Here is an 18,284-nt window from a genome sequence, read left to right on the forward strand (position 1 = left end):
CATCTCTTCACAGTGAAGTCACGTTCCTCAAAGTGAAACTAGTGGATCAAGAGGACTGTGGGGACAATCAAAGACTGGTGGGTCTTAAGGAGGGCCTCAACAAGAATATTTTCCTTTCTCAAATATGGTTAAAATGGTTTTTGAACCTTCCATACTTCAACAAAGGTTTTATGTGTGTTTATTAGGTAGCTTGTCTCTGTGAACAATTTTATCACAACATGTGCTTTCTCACTTTCGTAGCCTCCTCAGACTGTTATGACCTTACAGTTGTATTATGTGTACTGGACTTATAGTATGAATGGTCTGCTCTTTTTGAACCAGTTCAGTAATCCTCAAGTTTTTAAGCTTAGTGCCCATTCACGTATTCAAAGTATAATTGTATGGTACATTTCCTGTTGAATGTAACTATTTGCTGTGTGTTCCTTTAATAGTTTATAATTTTGGTGTAATGTCTATTTAATGTAACTAAGCACTATGTGCTCCTTAGGTGCCTCTCATTGTTCCATGCCTCACTTTGGTCTTCCAGGTGCTGTATATAACTTACCTCCCTCTGCTGTTTACACTTAGTTTTTGGTTTGTTTATAGTTCTTGTTTCTTCTTGAAGGGTTATATTTAAGACTATTACTGAAGGCAAAAGCAGTGACAGTGAAGAGGGCTGGTGAGGCAGCTTCCCAGCTTGTTTTTGATGCTTTCCTTCTTTTCCTCTCTCTCTTCTTTTCTTAACAGCAGTATGTCAGGTGTAGTTAGGCTCTTCTAAGTTTGCCACTGAGTGGATGTGGATCAGGTTTTGGGGCTTAGAAGGTTTTGGATGTATGGCATAACCGCTCCCAACACCATTTAAGGTTAATACCCATCCTTGGGCCAAGTCTCCCCTCACCTTACTGAGTCATGAAATGGTTTGACAAAACCTCTTTGAAACTGTATGGGACTCTCCATAATGTGTTCAATGTCTTCCTATACTTTGAACTAAGAGATACTCTGGTAACACGTACACCCAAGAGCAACTTAATTTTTGATCATGGTGCTTGGTATGGGAAATTTGGAAATATTCTGGAAATCCAATACCAATTCTTCACTCAGGCATGCTGCTCTTCCCAATCACTTTCATTTAGGTATTTAAATCATTCTCCAAGTGAATGCTGCATCTTTCAATAGGTAGTACCTTTGTAGTAATTATTGCACAGGTTCTACAAAGACCAAATACTCTGAATAGCAAGGACAATTGTCAGAACATTTATTTCTGTTAACTCAAATTTTGGGCTGAGACAATGTTGTAGCCAGGCTTCCTCTTTAGGGAAACTCTCAAGTATGAGAAACTTTCCACATCAAGAAGTCTGATTAGGTGATAGATGGCAAACTCCACTTGGAGGTCTGGCTCCAAATGTGGGCCCATGTATCTTTGCTATGCGCACATACTCATTTACATTTATTGAGAATCATACTTTTGTATTACCCTTTGTCTGTTCTATTACCCCTAATATAAACACACTATGAGTAACTAAACCCAAAGAACAAGTTTGGAACCTGTTGCATCCTTCTATAAACACCATTTTCCTAAGATATACACCATTCACTGTCACCCTGGTTTAGATTAAAAGAATCAGATAAATGAAGGGATATTCCAATAGTGAAATTTGTAAGGTACTTCATCTATTTGTTTAGGATAATTTAAAATGAAGCCACATTAAAAATATATACCTCTACAGAAAGAAGGCAATAGGAACTACCTACTATAACTTTGTGCTCTGTTACGGAGCGTCACATATTCATTCATTGAAATACTGAAAGGAGGAAGAAGTCAACAAAATTACACTTATTTGCTTAGTCACAGTAAAGAAATCTTGCTCAAAATCCTCTATGTATGCTCTATTCTCTGTTTCGGTTAACACTACTTATTAATTTACCAGCAACCCAGTGGATCACTACTCACTTATGATTTGGTACTCCTGCAGGTCATTATTTAGGGCAGGGATGTCTGCTATCAGTTGCCCTCCCCATAGGATGACTATATATTCTAGACTTCTTTAATCTATACAGTTTTCAGTTTATGTAAATTTCAAGGTATGCAGTTCTTTTGGGATCCCTCTATACAGATAATGTGCATGCATTCTATGAGCTGATATGTCCTGAGTATAATCTTCCAGGAAATGTTAATGTAATCTCCCTGCCATCCATAAAATGCATTAATCTTTAATCTGTGCAAAGCATGCAATAATTGAAGATAAAATTGTCAAAATGTATCTGCAAAAAGATCCAAATTATGAAAAATGTCATCAAGTATTTGTCTTACTAGGTCATTTGTTTTGGGATTGTTCTACATACAGAAATATTCACAATAAAATCGGACAGGATAACATTATGCAATGAAAAAAATCTATTGTGCTATCAATACTTTATTGCTTTTTGAAAACGTATCTAGCTCAACCTGAAGAATCCTAACCCATCTTTCATAACTCAAAGGGAAAATGTTGTATCATAAATACCTTAAAGTATATATAAAATAAATAATAATTTTCTCTGTAGGAATGTTTCTGAATTTAAGATGAATTCATTAATGCTCTTATGAAATAAAAATGCCAGGTTATTGCCAAATCTTCCATGCTAGTTTAATATACTGTATAAAAGAAACCACAACAGTAGGAACTCCATAAATGTATTTTTGGAGCACAATGACTATATTAATTGTACAGTTGTATTATTGACTAAATTATCTCTGCAGAAATTATGACCATTTTTCTAAATCTGGAATGTATGTGACATTTACTGCTTAGATAATATGATTTTGTCTTTAAGAGCCATCTGCAGCCTTCCCTCAACCACACATTTTATTCTAAAATTTGAGTAAGCTGTCTAAATCAGTGGCTCTGAAAGTGTGGTCCATGAATATATGCCAGGAGGTCCTTGGCACAACCAAGTTGTCTTTCTTAAAGGAACTTTCTTGTTGACAAGGCTCTAAGACAGAGACCATGGAGCACCATATCTGAAATATCTGACCATATCATAATGTCTTTTACTTCTGTACTACTTCTTCCCACTCTAATCCTGTATTGTTGTAGTGATTGCTCCCTCTCTGTCTCTCTTTCATAACTTCTTAAAACTTGTAGCCTCTCACCCATTCAACCTAACTCCTTTACTATGTGGGATTCTTATTTAAATCCACAATGACATCCACCTAATGAGCCAACTGATGGCAACAGTAATCCCTTAATTTCATGTGGATGCTGATGCACACTGCTTCTGATATATTCATTTTCAAAGTTTATATCAACGTATTCAAGACTTTATCGTGGATCATTGGCTAAAATCTGGGACTCTGAAATGTAAATTCAGCAAAGTCTGAATGTTAGTCTACTAATGCAGACTCTTCTTACAGGTGGGCAGGTTCAAGCACCTGGTAATCAACAAACTTAAATTGGGGAACTGTATGCCACTCAGACCTGAGAGAAAACAATGGGCGAGAGGAAGGGACAAGCATGTATAATTAATAAAAACAAGCTATCATGGCCACTTACTGAGTAGAAGTATGAGAATTAGGTTGCAACAAAGAATGAGACTGAGATGCAGTGCTGGCTTGACAGAGCTTTATATGTGCTATGTTTTTGTTGACTTTAGTAGGGCACCTTCCTAAGGCATAACAGTGGGAGTAGCACAGGCACTTACATAAAGGTGCTTTCCAATAAACAACCATGTTCAGGCCTGCTAATTCACTATGTGTCTGTGTGCCAACTCTTCTTCTTTCCATCTTGGGTTGTTACAGTATTGCTCACATGAATACATGTAGAAAAAGAATGTGGTAATTGTAATGCGGAACCTAAGTTAATAAGTGTCTCTTGGCCATGTGTGGTCCTTCATATCTCTCTGAAAAAGTGGTTCTTGGTCCAAAAAACTTTCTAAAACACTGCTCTAAGTATGAACACTTGTGTACAAGTCTCAAAGTTTTTTGAGAAACTTCTATAGAATTCTTTACAAGTTTATTAAAACTAATTAATGAGTAGTGCCCCAGTTCATGCTGAGTAAGGCAAACTACTCCTATAACGCAGTGTTACTCAATTACAGTTTAAGCAATATAATTCTTCAAACAGTATTTTTTTTCTTTACTTAGACAGTTTTCAAATTCCTATTGACCCAGGTTTACGACAAATTAAAATGAATGCAACACCTTCTTCAGTTTTGCCTGAAATTTTGACTTTGACTTCATGCTTTAGAAGCATAGAATGGAGTTATCCTGCCAAATGACTTTACAGTGAAAAACAGGTAAGCAAGCGATTCATTATGAATGACCTTGGAATATGCATGGCAATGAAATTTAGCTGAAGCCTTCCTTTAGCTCTGGCTTTCTGCCCATACAAAATAGAAGTGAACAAATGAGATGACAAATCTAAAACTGGAAGGGAGAAAAAAAATTGTAAGGCACAGCAAATAATAAATATGCTCATCCATAAGTGTAAGTTTAAAAATTAAAAAAAAAATATTAACTGACCTTTTGCTAAGGAACATCTGCTAAAATTAGAATTTTATTTGGTAATGGATTAAAGAACAGTGACAGCAATGAATGAATTAAATACGTTAAGTAATACTTTCACCAGCCCAGTTTCTAAACCTGCAATCCCATTAGAGTGTGGCAAAGTGCATTTTCCCAACATATTAGATGCAGTAAAGTATTTGTGATGTACAAATGAAATCAGAGCAGTAAGGGAAAATTAGTAAGAATCAAACGCAATTCCATGAATCTGTAAAGAGATATTAACAACTTTTTATTATGGCATCATCTTGTCAATCAATGTAATGTTTAGTTTTGCCAAAATACTATAGAAAACCTAACACTCTCCTGCTCCACTCCTTAAAGGAATACTCCATGGAAAAATTACATTTCATTCTATATGTTACTTACCCGATGTACTTTGTAGTGATGGCCAAAAAATTTTTTAATCTCATGTTTTCATGTAGAATGGAGAGAAAGAAGTCATAGCAGAACTCATTGGTTTTGTACAATGGCAAATTATGTTAAAAAAAAAAATAAATAAAAAAAAAAAAAAAAAAATCTGTTGTTGCTCCTTTAGTGCAATTAACATGTTTGTTTTCTAGTCATACTCAAAATGTGAAAATCTAATGTTTTTTTAACAAAAATATTTTTACAAAGCTACTTCCTGAATTATTAGCACACCCATAAACAGGAAATCTAAAGCCTTATTGGAGTGGCCGACAGGACTCTTACCCAACAAATGTTGGGGAGAGATGAGTCTTCAATTCAAAAAGTGACACAACCTCCCATTTTTCACATCATTTGCCACTGTACAACACTGGACACCATTGAGTTTCTGTTATGACATCAACATCTTTCTCTCCATTCAGCATTTTTTTTCTCATCCATCACTACAAAACACACAGGGCATGTAACATCTAAAAAAAATAATTTTTGAGCAGAGTATTAAGCTAACCCAATAAGCATAGTATGTATTAAATTATACTGTATGTGTGGGTGAACCAGTGAAGAAGCAAGGTCTGATGTGGTCACTGACTATATTGAGATTGCACAGGTTTTCCTACTACACCCCAAACATGTTCTATATTAATATTAATATATCAATATTAAAATATTTTATGTTACAAACTGCTGGTAGAAAATAACATGAAAACCACAAAATATATAGTATATAAAATGCCACTTACTGAACAGGTAGAAGTTAAACAGTGTAGCATGTAAGACTTATTTTTTCTTCCAATGAAAGATTTATTTTAACTAGTGGAAACAGGCATATAACATCACAGTCAAATATGTAAAACAACTAGTTTAACTTGGATAAAAACATTGAAAGCTTCCATATATTCAAACAAAAAAATAATTTTAGCAAACCTGAAATTTACCAAAATATTAAGCACTAAAATTCTTAAGATCTTCTCAGTTATCTTGTACTTAAGATTTAAGATTAATTACAAGTAGCAAATAAAAGGGAAGTGGGGATCATAACTATTAGCTTCAAAACATTTACATTAAATTTAGTTGAGATAGCTGATCAGCATTAACCCTACATTATGACTAGTCTTGATTGGCGAAATTCACCTAAGTTTGCTACAAATATGCTGTGTTCGCTGAATATTTTCCTGGAAATTCACCATGCAGATGACTTACAGCAGATGAGCATATTTTCTAATATAGTAATAATATTTTCTAATTCTAATATAAAGCTGTAGCAGCCATGTGCAGAACTTTCACCTCACATTTTATATCGCTGCCTGATCTGCTTTGCATGAAGATGCGACTTCAACAAATGGAATAAGCCAGTCTCATGCCACTGCTTCATGACACAACATAGCCAATCAGCGCACTGAAGGTTTGAGCTCTGTCAGATTAATGATTTATTCTTTTCTTTTTTCTTCTTACTTTGTTGTTTGAGACATGGTGAAGAAATGGTTAGCACTTTTACCTCACTGCTAGGTCACATTTTTGACCACAACAATCAGTTCAGAATAGTTGGCGGAGCTTCTCTAGTCCTTAAAAAAACATTGCACCATCATAATCCACTCAAAACCGGTTCAGTTCCTCTTTCCCCTTGACTTCAATACACTGTGCCAAGTTTGGAGAAGTTCACAAACATTTCCCTGATTTAGTAGAACTCAAAGTGAAGCACACTCAGAGGGGTTCATTCAAAATGACATGGACCAGCAGTGGCATTTTTCTCTAACATCACCTTGAGATTTTTTTTTTTTTTTTTTAAATTAAGTCCACTTACTGTATTTGCTAATTCTAGGCACCCACTTAATTCAATTAATTGTCACACTATCACATAGAAACTGAGCTGATCTTAGCAGGAACAATCCTTAAAAGAACACAAATCAACAGCAATACACACTTTCACATGCATTAACACTCATACAGGCCAAGGTACGGCTGCTAATCAAACTAAGATGCATGTCTTAGAGAAGTTGGAGAAAAACAGGAGTATCTAGTGAAAAACCCAGTTACAAGCATTGTGTAAATGTGCAAACTTTTAATAGAATGTGAAATCCAAACTTCTGGTGTTATTAGGCAACATCGATAACTACTGAGCCATCATGTCTATTAAAAACTGGTGTAGGAATATTATAACCTAGAAAGAGTGTGTTCTCTCACAAAATAATAGTTTTAGGCATTACTTTATACCTCTTCTTCATGGCACATCTTGCATTAAATGATGACTAATATTTTAAAATAGTAGCAAGTGACTAAATCATCTCTTCACCAGTACTGCATCTGGAAAACACATTAGGCAAATATCAAAGGTCTTTCACAAATTGAGGACATTTATGATTCTCTGGGTACTATGTAAAATTAGACTTGCTACTTGATATCGATTGTAAGAAATATACTGTGCTTGCTTTTAGCGGTGGAAGATTGAAGGAGGACATGAAAAGAAAGCATAGTCAGTGAATTTCCAGATCTGCATTTCCATTTCACATTTACAGTAAAAACCAGCTGAAGACAACAATGAAATACATTGTTGTAGATCTGTAACAGGATTTTGATTTTTTATTTATTTTGATTTCTCATCCAAAAAAAAAACACACCAGACATTGAATCATTGCCAAGAATTTTCATCTTGAGACAGAGAGAAAAGCAAAAAGAGAGAAATAAATTGCTATCCGATTCATATTAGATTCCATGGTTAATTCAATATTTTCCCCTTCAAATCAAAATTTATAGTAAAGTACGAAAATATTTTATGGTATAAAGCAAAAGAAATTGCAAAAACAATGCAACCCAATTCCACAGCATGGCAATTATGCACAGTCAAGGCAGTACATAATAAGTTTTCCTAAGAGAGAAATGTGTAAGTGTTTAACAAGATGTATTGCTAAATCAGACTAAAGTAACTGAAAACTGAACTCCTTTCAGTAACCACACCAACTCTCACTTCAAAAAAATGAATACTGTAAGCTCTGGAGTATTATCTTTTTGAGAACCCTAATTTTCATCCTTCATAGTTATTGCTTATTATAGCCACAGGACATCATAACTTTTATCAGCATTTCTGAAAATGCTAAAGCATGCAAGAAACAGCTATCATACAAGATGGGACTTGCACCCTTTAAATAATATTCTCTGTTCTGTATTTTTTCCTCAAGGGAAAGAAATGCAGCCTTTGGTCTTACAAATTATTAAAGTATCAATTAAGACTATTCATCTGCCGAAAGATTGTGAGATGTCAATGAGGTACTCAGGTTCTAGTTATTCTACATGTTACATAGTCTTTGGTACATTAATTTATTATACTTACTAGAGTTTCTGCTGATATAAAGCAACTTTAGTGTATCTGTTTTGTCAATTTTGAAAAATGTACAAATTTCCTCAAAAATGCTCACTTTTAAAGAGTCCCAGGTATCTCAGCATGAGATTAAACATATACTTAAATTCATCATTATATCTCCAAAACATTTCACCAGCACAAGTCTGTTGATTCTTTTTTTGGCTGTTTTCTTTCACAGGTGACAGAACAAAACAGTGTACTATTGATCTTGTACACATGAATTAAAAAGAAAGAAGATGATCACTAGACTCAAACAAAAGAGGCAGGGTTCATATTTCCTGGTAATATCTCCACTTTGGTAGTCATGTGATAATACAATCGGTATACTCTGTGCCCAATAATAATTATTCAGCAGTTCTAAATACCCTAAACCACCTAAGTCAACCATAATGCTTTTATATAATTGAGAAACGCATGCAAAATGGAAGTTTATGAAGGAGAGGTGAAGATGGCTTCAAGGGGTATACCAAGCTAGAAGAAATCTTTTGAGTTAGAATTGCTGATGAAGTACAGGAGAGGGTACAGCTAAGCGATACAATTATAATAGAAGACTGTTTAAAATTAGTAAAGGAACTCAAAATTCTGGCCTAGTCTTTTGTTTAGGACTAAAATCAGCGCAGTCAATCTACCTATAGAAGTGAGATATGGTGTCCCGCAAGGCTCAGTACTGGGACCTTTACTGTTTTCATTTTACAAGCTTCCACTGGGATCTATCATTAGTAAACAATGTTAATTTTCTCTTGTATGTAAATGCCACCCAGTTATACCTTTCTTTTAGTCCAAATGAAGTTTCTCCAATGTCTTTAATTAGATATGTTAGTGAATTAAAGTAGTGGATGGATGAGAACTACTTGTCTTTACAATACTATAATATTTTGACATTATTTAACTCCGTTAACCTTACTAAATGAACCCACAATCTAGGTATTATCTTTGACTCTAGCATGTCCCTTCAAGTGCACATTATAAAATTTTCCAAAACATGTTTCTTCCATCTTAACAATGTTTGGAAATTAAGAAGTTTTCTAAGTATGCAGGATACTGAGAAATTAATTCACGCATTTATTTCTAGTAGGATGGACTGCGGTAATGCTGTGTTCACTGGATGTTCAAACTGTTCTTCATACAGCTTCCAGTTAATCCAAAATGCTTCCGCAAGAATTATTGCAAGAACAAGAAAATATGAACACATACTGTAACTCCAGCCCTTCAGTCCTTACACTGGCTCCCGGTTAAGTTTAGGGCACATTTCAAAATCATACTTTAACATATACAGTGGTGTGAAAAACTATTTGCCCCCTTCCTGATTTCTTATTCTTTTGCATGTTTGTCACACAAAATGTTTCTGATCATCAAACACATTTAACCATTAGTCAAATATAACACAAGTAAACACAAAATGCAGTTTTTAAATAATGGTGTTTATTATTTAGGGAGAAAAAAAATCCAAACCTACATGGCCCTGTGTGAAAAAGTAATTGCCCCCTTGTTAAAAAATAATCTAACTGTGGTGTATCACACCTGAGTTCAATTTCCGTAGCCACCCCCAGGCCTGATTACTGCCACACCTGTTTCAATCAAGAAATCACTTAAATAGGAGCTGCCTGACACAGAGAAGTAGACCAAAAGCACCTCAAAAGCTAGACATCATGCCAAGATCCAAAGAAATTCAGGAACAAATGAGAACAGAAGTAATTGAGATCTATCAGTCTGGTAAAGGTTATAAAGCCATTTCTAAAGCTTTGGGACTCCAGCGAACCACAGTGAGAGCCATTATCCACAAATGGCAAAAACATGGAACAGTGGTGAACCTTCCCAGGAGTGGCCGGCCGACCAAAATTACCCCAAGAGCGCAGAGACGACTCATCAGAGAGGTCACAAAAGACCCCAGGACAACGTCTAAAGAACTGCAGGCCTCACTTGCCTCAATTAAGGTCAGTGTTCACGACTCCACCATAAGAAAGAGACTGGGCAAAAACGGCCTGCATGGCAGATTTCCAAGACGCAAACCACTGTTAAGCAAAAAGAACATTAGGGCTCGTCTCAATTTTGCTAAGAAACATCTCAATGATTGCCAAGACTTTTGGGAAAATACCTTGTGGACTGATGAGTCAAAAGTTGAACTTTTTGGAAGGCAAATGTCCCGTTACATCTGGCGTAAAAGGAACACAGCATTTCAGAAAAAGAACATCATACCAACAGTAAAATATGGTAGTGGTAGTGTGATGGTCTGGGGTTGTTTTGCTGCTTCAGGACCTGGAAGGCTTGCTGTGATAGATGGAACCATGAATTCTACTGTCTACCAAAAAATCCTGAAGGAGAAAGTCCGGCCATCTGTTCGTCAACTCAAGCTGAAGCGATCTTGGGTGCTGCAACAGGACAATGACCCAAAACACACCAGCAAATCCACCTCTGAATGGCTGAAGAAAAACAAAATGAAGACTTTGGAGTGGCCTAGTCAAAGTCCTGACCTGAATCCAATTGAGATGCTATGGCATGACCTTAAAAAGGCGGTTCATGCTAGAAAACCCTCAAATAAAGCTGAATTACAACAATTTTGCAAAGATGAGTGGGCCAAAATTCCTTCAGAGCGCTGTAAAAGACTCATTGCAAGTTATCGCAAACGCTTGATTGCAGTTATTGCTGCTAAGGGTGGCCCAACCAGTTATTAGGTTCAGGGGGCAATTACTTTTTCACACAGGGCCATGTAGGTTTGGATTTTTTTTTCTCCCTAAATAATAAAAACCACCATTTACAAACTGCATTTTGTGTTTACTTGTGTTATATTTGACTAATGGTTAAATGTGTTTGATGATCAGAAACATTTTGTGTGACAAACATGCAAAAGAATAAGAAATCAGGAAGGGGGCAAATAGTTTTTCACACCACTGTAAAGTCTTAAATGGCCAAAGTCCTGCTTACTTATCTGAACTTATCATTACCTACAAACCAGAGCATGCAGTAAGATCTCAAGATGGCAGTCTGCTTATGATTCTAAGGATTAATAAAATAACAGTGGGAGGTTGAGCTTTTAGTTACATGGCCCCAAAGCTGAGGAATGGTCTGCCTGCTACTGTAAGAGATGCTTTAGTCTCAGCTTTCAAATCCTGACTTAAGACTCACTACTTCAGTTTAGCATACCCAGACTAGAGCTGCTGATTAACTATGCATACTGCATCTCTGTTGTTAGTCATTAGCAATAAAAAATAATTAATATGATATTTATAATTTGTTACTATCTATTCTGTTTCTCTTCTTGGTACACAAATGTGGCACTTGGTGCCACTACCCTAATGCCAAGATGTTTGCCTGCCTAAAGAAAAGTCATCACTGATGGAGGAGCACTGGAATCAATGGGTACAAGGGTCCCATCATCAGATTGGCCAACCCAACACTGACTCCGCTGTGGAATGGCCAGTAGGAGGGGAAGTAGCTTGATGGCCAAGGTCTTCAGGACTTGGAACAAATTGGAATCGTCATATATGATATAATCTACTCTTGCATTTTGATCTGTACTTGTACTATTACTATTGTACTAGTGAATTGTACTGAGGAATACCTGTATTCTATTCTATGTATTGTATTGACCCCAGTTTTTGACACCCACTGCACACCCAGCCTAACTGGAAAGGGGTCTCTCTGTGAATTGCCTTTCCTAAGATTTCTTCCATTTTTTTCCCCTACAAGGGTTTTTTGGGATTTTTTTTTTGTCTTCTTAGAGAGTCAAGGCTGTGGGGCTGTCAAAAAACAGGGATTGTTAAAGCCCATTGCAGCACTCCTTGTGTGACATTGGGTTATACAAAAATAAATGCTATTGTATTGTATTGTAAAATGTGTTGTTTCTTTACTTCTTTCTAGATACTGTAAATATAAATACAATCAAATTTGAATAAGTGAGTTTTTTTTGGTTCAATTACATCAAAGTTTTAAATAATTCTGGTATTCAGTTATTCTTTTCTCTTTGTGAACCAAAACAAGCAACAAAGCATGAATCATAAAAAAGCTCAAACTGAAATTTTCAATTTTTGAATTAATGTCCCTAATTATATACTGTAAAGGAAATACAGGGGGGAAAAATATATCCAAAGGCATGTCACAATGCAATCATGTAACAGTTACAGATAAGAATTATACTTTATATTTAGCAGCTGGTAAACCGGCAAATTAAAATACAGAATTATTCATGTATTAATGATCTTCACAGCTGTAAATTAAATCAGCCTGAAAGGTTTAAGCTGCAATCTGAAGTTGCAACTGACAATTTGTTTTACTACTTGTTTTAGGTATTAATAAAACTGAACCTCTTTTCTCTAAATAACCTAACTTTCTGCTGTAATGCTTACCATGAAAAATATATGCATTCATTGGCACTTTCTCACATCAGAAATATTGTAGGCAAGCTCATTTCATTCATGGCTGAGTGATTTTAAAAACAAATGCACTCTGAATAAACAAGAATAAGAGATTCAATTGAAAAATTTGACTTGTTATTACTTAAAGAGAGAATAAGGAAAAATGGAAGAAATGAGTAAGAAAACCTTAACAACATCCTCTAATGCTTCTGTAAGAGAATGTACACGAAGAGTTCAAGTTTCAACACAAACAAATAAGAGTACAAAGTGTGTTTCTAGGAGAACATCCATTTTGTTTGAGTTTATAAGCAATATTTAAGATAGCCATCTCAATATTTTAATCCAGAGGTGTCAAACTCTGATCCTAAAAGGCTGTAGTGGCTTGAAGGATTTCATTCCAGCCGTTTTCTCCATTATTGATTCACTAGTGTTAATGGCACATACAATGTTGCCCTGATTTTAATTGACTTGCAGTTTAGCTGTTTCATTACTTCTTTAACAAGCAAAAATAATGAGATGTAAACCATGCTAACTGAAGAACAGACTGATGCAGATCTCATTTGCACCTTTGTCTTTCATATAAAATCAATCTCAATAAAATGTCTGAAAAGAAAAAATTAAAAATCTGAGAAATATTTATCTGCTGTAGTCCACAAGGTAAAAAGTAAATTAGTTTTGGAAATGACTGGTGTGGCAGAATGACATCACTAACAAGTCATAGCATGTAATGGTTCATTAACAGCTAAACTGGATTGCTTGACATCCCTATGCTAGTTGGTCATTTGGCTTGCTCTGCATCTCTTTATTATTTGGCTACCAGTTAAGGGAAAAAAAGCATGTCAATTATGTATGCTTACTTAGCTAAAGTAACTGGTTACTAATCAAGAAAGAGTCCGGAATGAAAACTTGCAGTCTCTGGGGCCGTACAAGATCTGAGTACGACACATCTGCCTTAATCATTAATATTTTATCCATTAATTAAGTCTTACTTACTGCTGGATAGATGTTATTCAGAATGAAGGGGCTTTTATAGGAGATGGGCTATATTTTTATCTCTCATCATGAAACAGAAAGAGAGACATAAAATATTTGCAACATAAAGGCAATGTGGCTATTAGGTGATTAGTTAGTTAAGTGGAGTCATTCAGGGTACAACCAATGGTGGAGGGTGCTAATCGTTTAACCTTTGCTGTGAAAAGATTACTCCATGAGTTCTCAACTAGATTTACTGTTTGTATTTCTATTTTTCTTTAAACATTAATACAGGAATAATCAAAGTTACAAGGTTGAAATATCCCCAGAATTCCATCAACAGAACTAATTACCAATCTCGAGTTCAGTATCACTTGTTTCCTGTGATTTATTGCTATTATTAGGTTCACAGTCAGCGTTTGACAAAGGTTGAAAAAAACTAAGTTGAGATTCTTCTGATACTGCCAGTTTTACGTAGTATGCGTGAGGTAGACAAATGAACTATTCATCTGTAAACTTAACAAAAAACTAGTTTACTAGAAAGTACCACATTAAAATGTATTTCCTGATAACCTACATATGCTCACAGATTTAACAACCTTTCAGGTGTCTTTAATTTTTATCAGTGCTTAAGGGCAATTTTTATATGATAGTCAGCTTTGAACACATGAGCAATCTGCAGGCTATGTCACTATAGTAAAATACCAAACTGGCTGGCACTGTAGCATATCTGTAAAACTATTTGTCATACAATTTCCCATGCAAAGCACTGAAATTCCAGCTAATATACAGTAACGGTTAAAAACGTCTTAACTTACCCTAACCGTCCCAGATTTTCAAGGTCTGGAACTGGAGGTCCATAAGACTCAATGTGTAGAGGCTGATAAACATAGAGAACCTCTTCGACCTTGGCCACAGGCTGTAGTGAGATCTTCTGGTTCTGAAGGGCAAACATAAAAAACTCAAGTTTTTAAAAAAAACAACATAAGTTTGCTAAAATAATTTAAACATTCCAGATATTATATAATAAAGAAAACTTAATCCAAAAACATTTAATACACATTTATGCTTACTTCTTTTATTTCTATTTTTAATTGCAAATGTATGCTGTATACTTTGCAAACAACTTACAACAGCATTTCAATAGAGTTGTTGCTTGCATTTATGACAAGAATTTTAATTTTCTTTTATATGTGTATTATGAGTAAATATTTTTGTACATGCTTTTATTAGTTTAAAAACAATAAGCCTACAGAATTTAACTTTAGTAATAAAAAATGTGGTCTGCCATTTCTCTCTATTATAAAAAAAAAATCCTGCAGAGTAACAGTAGGGCGTTGAGACGTGATCTTTACGTTAAGATCACGGAAGACACTTAAAAGACCTGCAAGACTAAAGAGACTGGCCACGGAGCGTCTCGCAGGGACCTTAAACATGAGACTTTGTGCCAAGAGATTGACCCAGAACCATCTCGCGATGACATAGAACATGAGATTCTTGCAAGACACACCCTACTTACAACCAAATAAGAGCACGTTCACCAAAATTCTCCGTCATGTTTTGGCTTTGAGCACACACAGATCCAGGGCTCTGAGCACATATAAAGTGTATAAGGACAATACGTTATAGATGAAATGTAGACGACTAAGCGAAGAAGAAAGCAGCATGAAGAAAAGAGACTCAAAAGCATTGGAGAGACAAAAAAGAAAAAGAATAATCTAGGTGCAAATTCAGAAAATAAGGAAAGTAATTATCAGCTCAGAACAAGTGGAATTGTAAAAAAAAGCACGTCCAATCCGGATGTTGGCGCTATACACATGCACAGCAGGTTAGAGCTACCTCTGGAATTCGAAAGGCTCAAAAAAAAAAAAAACATTGGCGCGATACACATGTGGAGAAAGTTAAAGAATATGAAAGTAGGAAAATTATAAAGTATAAAAAAAAGAAAGTTAAGATTGCAGTAGCGAAAACAAATGGAAATTATTACTCGAAAAAGGGAAAATACTCACTACAGACCAGGTGTCATTGAAAGAAAAGCAAGATAAAGCGAGGTCAGAAGTAAAAGACAGAGTAGAAAACAAAGTAAAACGTCATAAAGAGGTTAAAAAACAAGGGGACCAAACACATGCAGAGCAGGTTAGAGATAATGAAAACTGGAATTCAAAAGCCTCAAAAAAAACGTAGGCGCAAAACACGTGCAGAGCAAGATACAGAATATGAAAGCAGAAAAAAACAACAGTGTCAGAACAAAGAAAGTAAACATCGCAATAGCGCAAAGAAAGAGAAATTATTACTCAGAGAAATAATGAAAAGGCAAATAGAGATCACATATATGGACATAGGTGATATGTCAGAACTATGTAAATATTGTAAGGCTTTGAAGTTTAAGTCAAGAGAATTTCAAAAACGGAGTTTACCTCACATGCATTTATTGGTTACATTGCAAAAAAAATTATTAACTGCTGATGATGTGGATCGTTTTGTCTGTGCTGAAATTCCAAACAGAGAAACCTATCCTGAATTATGGTACAGAGTCATTAAACACACCTCACGGACCTCATTAAAAACATTCAGCACGTTGGGACTCGAAAGATTCCAAATATTGTTTTTACAGAAGTTCAGAAATAAAAGTGAAACTAATGAAATAGCAACAATTCAAAGAAAAAAAAAATCTTAAACGTGTGTATCCAGAAAAACAAAAATGGGGGTTGGTGAGTGAAGCGAGCAGGGGGTGAAGCCCCCTAGTAATTATAAAAATATCATTTTAATATACAACATTCAGCTTCTACATGCCTGGTGTCACACACATGCGCATGGGAGGTAGCTAAAGGGCTGAAATGAGGGTAATTCCACTCCAGATCAGGGGGCGGAGGATTGCGGGAATCCTTTCTCTCTTTCCACTGCAGACAAGTTACAGGAAATTCCATCTGGCCCTGATGACATCACTTCTGCTCACAACGACATCACTTCCCATCCCAGGCCCAATGATGTCACTTTTGGACTCCAGTCTGTACACATCTGTACAATCCATTTATCAACTTTTTGCAGCCGGGTTCAAGTATACAGGAGGCTGACCCAAACCTTTTTGTGTCTCTTTTGTCGTTCTTTGACACTGGTTATGCAGGAAGTTTAGTGGAAAAAAATTAAAAGGATAAAGAAAACAAAACCAGAATTGGTTTTGGCCAATTCTAGTAACATGACATCGGTGATCAGTAGCAGTCCTTAAAAAACCTAATTGAAGTATCCCTAGTTAAAACCCTGCTGAAAAAAAAGGGTTTAAAGCTAATTTCTTTTATGTGATACATTTATTTGAATAACCACTAAATTGTTAGTCAAAATCCAGCATTACTATGTGTTTTCCCTTAAGAGCCAATGCAACCAAAACACAAACAAAAATAAAAGTTGCAGAGGAATGATCACGTGCATGTAAGAGCTGACAGCCAATGATCAGTCAAGTCAGAAGTATAATTCATAAAATGCCGTCACAAGGAAAAAGGGGAGGTGTGTGTTTTGGGTCACACAAATAAGTAAGAGGCTTATCTGTGCAATGTCTTGTGTTTGTCATACCATGACAGAATGGAAAAAGAAAAAAGACAGGCCAACATTGATACTCAAGCCAGGCAGCACATCAGTTATCTGTGAAAACGAGCAAGCTCACAATACATTTGAAATATGAAACAGTGCTGAAGAGGCATTAGTGTAATCCAACATTTCCAGTGATTCCAAGTCATAAGCAACCAGCACATTATACAACTTCTAGGCACATACAATGTCAAACGTAATGACTGAACTGTAGATTCTCCCATCTTTAAGATGTTAGATTACACGACTGAATATTTGAAGAGGGTGACTGTTTGATTTTGTTGGTGTAAGTCACACAACTGCCCCAGCTGATTATGTCAATGAAAATCACTGGAAAGGCCATGTAGTGTGTAGGTGACTTAATCTGACACCCTTAAATTGACAAGAGTCAGCAACTGCAGTTATTAAGTGTGACATGATCTCCAACTCAGTCACGTGGTGTTATGCTAGCCTAAGATCAATCAAGTATATAGGTGCATACTTCACATTTGAAAGAATTTGCAGTAAATTAAGCCACTTTCAGTCATTAACCATTTTTTGGCATGAATTCAGTAACTATTATTTGTAATTAGCATTGTTAAAATATTGTAACTCAATTCTGCCAAATTTTTCAAAGTTAAAATAAAAAATGAAAATAAGAAGTTATCAGTGGACAATAAGTCAAACTTGATGCAACATGAGTTTCATGTACAAACTTAACTTTTCCAGTATGCAGTTGAGTTACTTGATGCTACTAAACTGCCCTGGTGTGTGTATGTCTTCATCTTCTGCTGGTTGCTGAGAAGATTACATAGTAGGAACTCCTTATCTGTTGACTGATTATTATTTGGTGGTAGTAGTAGTGGTGTCAAGTGTATACAGCACAGTCAGATTCTTGCTTCTATGCCCAAACAACATGAAACTCATCACTATTCTATAGCACATAGATGAAAAATGAACATTAAAAAAAAATCTGAACATTCACTACAGTAAACGATTCATCAGCTGGCACTTATTAATCTTCATTATTCCTGGAGACTCACATAAGCACATTTCATGTATTCTATATTTTAATCTCCACCATTACATCATATCCTCAAAAGACAACAGTTTT

The 18,284-nt window shown here is 35.5% G+C and overlaps 1 protein-coding gene across 1 annotated transcript in view; it reads right to left on the minus strand.

Moving 5' to 3' along the window:
• mnat1 (MNAT1 component of CDK activating kinase) overlaps window positions 1–18,284 on the minus strand; it is a 169,989-nt gene that overhangs the window by 63,034 nt on the left and 88,671 nt on the right. Inside the window, exon 7 of the mRNA XM_028822074.2 lies at window positions 14,428–14,549. Within this exon, the coding sequence (XP_028677907.1) occupies window positions 14,428–14,549 (122 nt within the window). The remainder of the gene's footprint in view (window positions 1–14,427; window positions 14,550–18,284) is intronic.

This window comes from Erpetoichthys calabaricus, chromosome 16, assembly GCF_900747795.2.
Source record: "Erpetoichthys calabaricus chromosome 16, fErpCal1.3, whole genome shotgun sequence".
Lineage (NCBI taxonomy): Eukaryota > Metazoa > Chordata > Cladistia > Polypteriformes > Polypteridae > Erpetoichthys > Erpetoichthys calabaricus.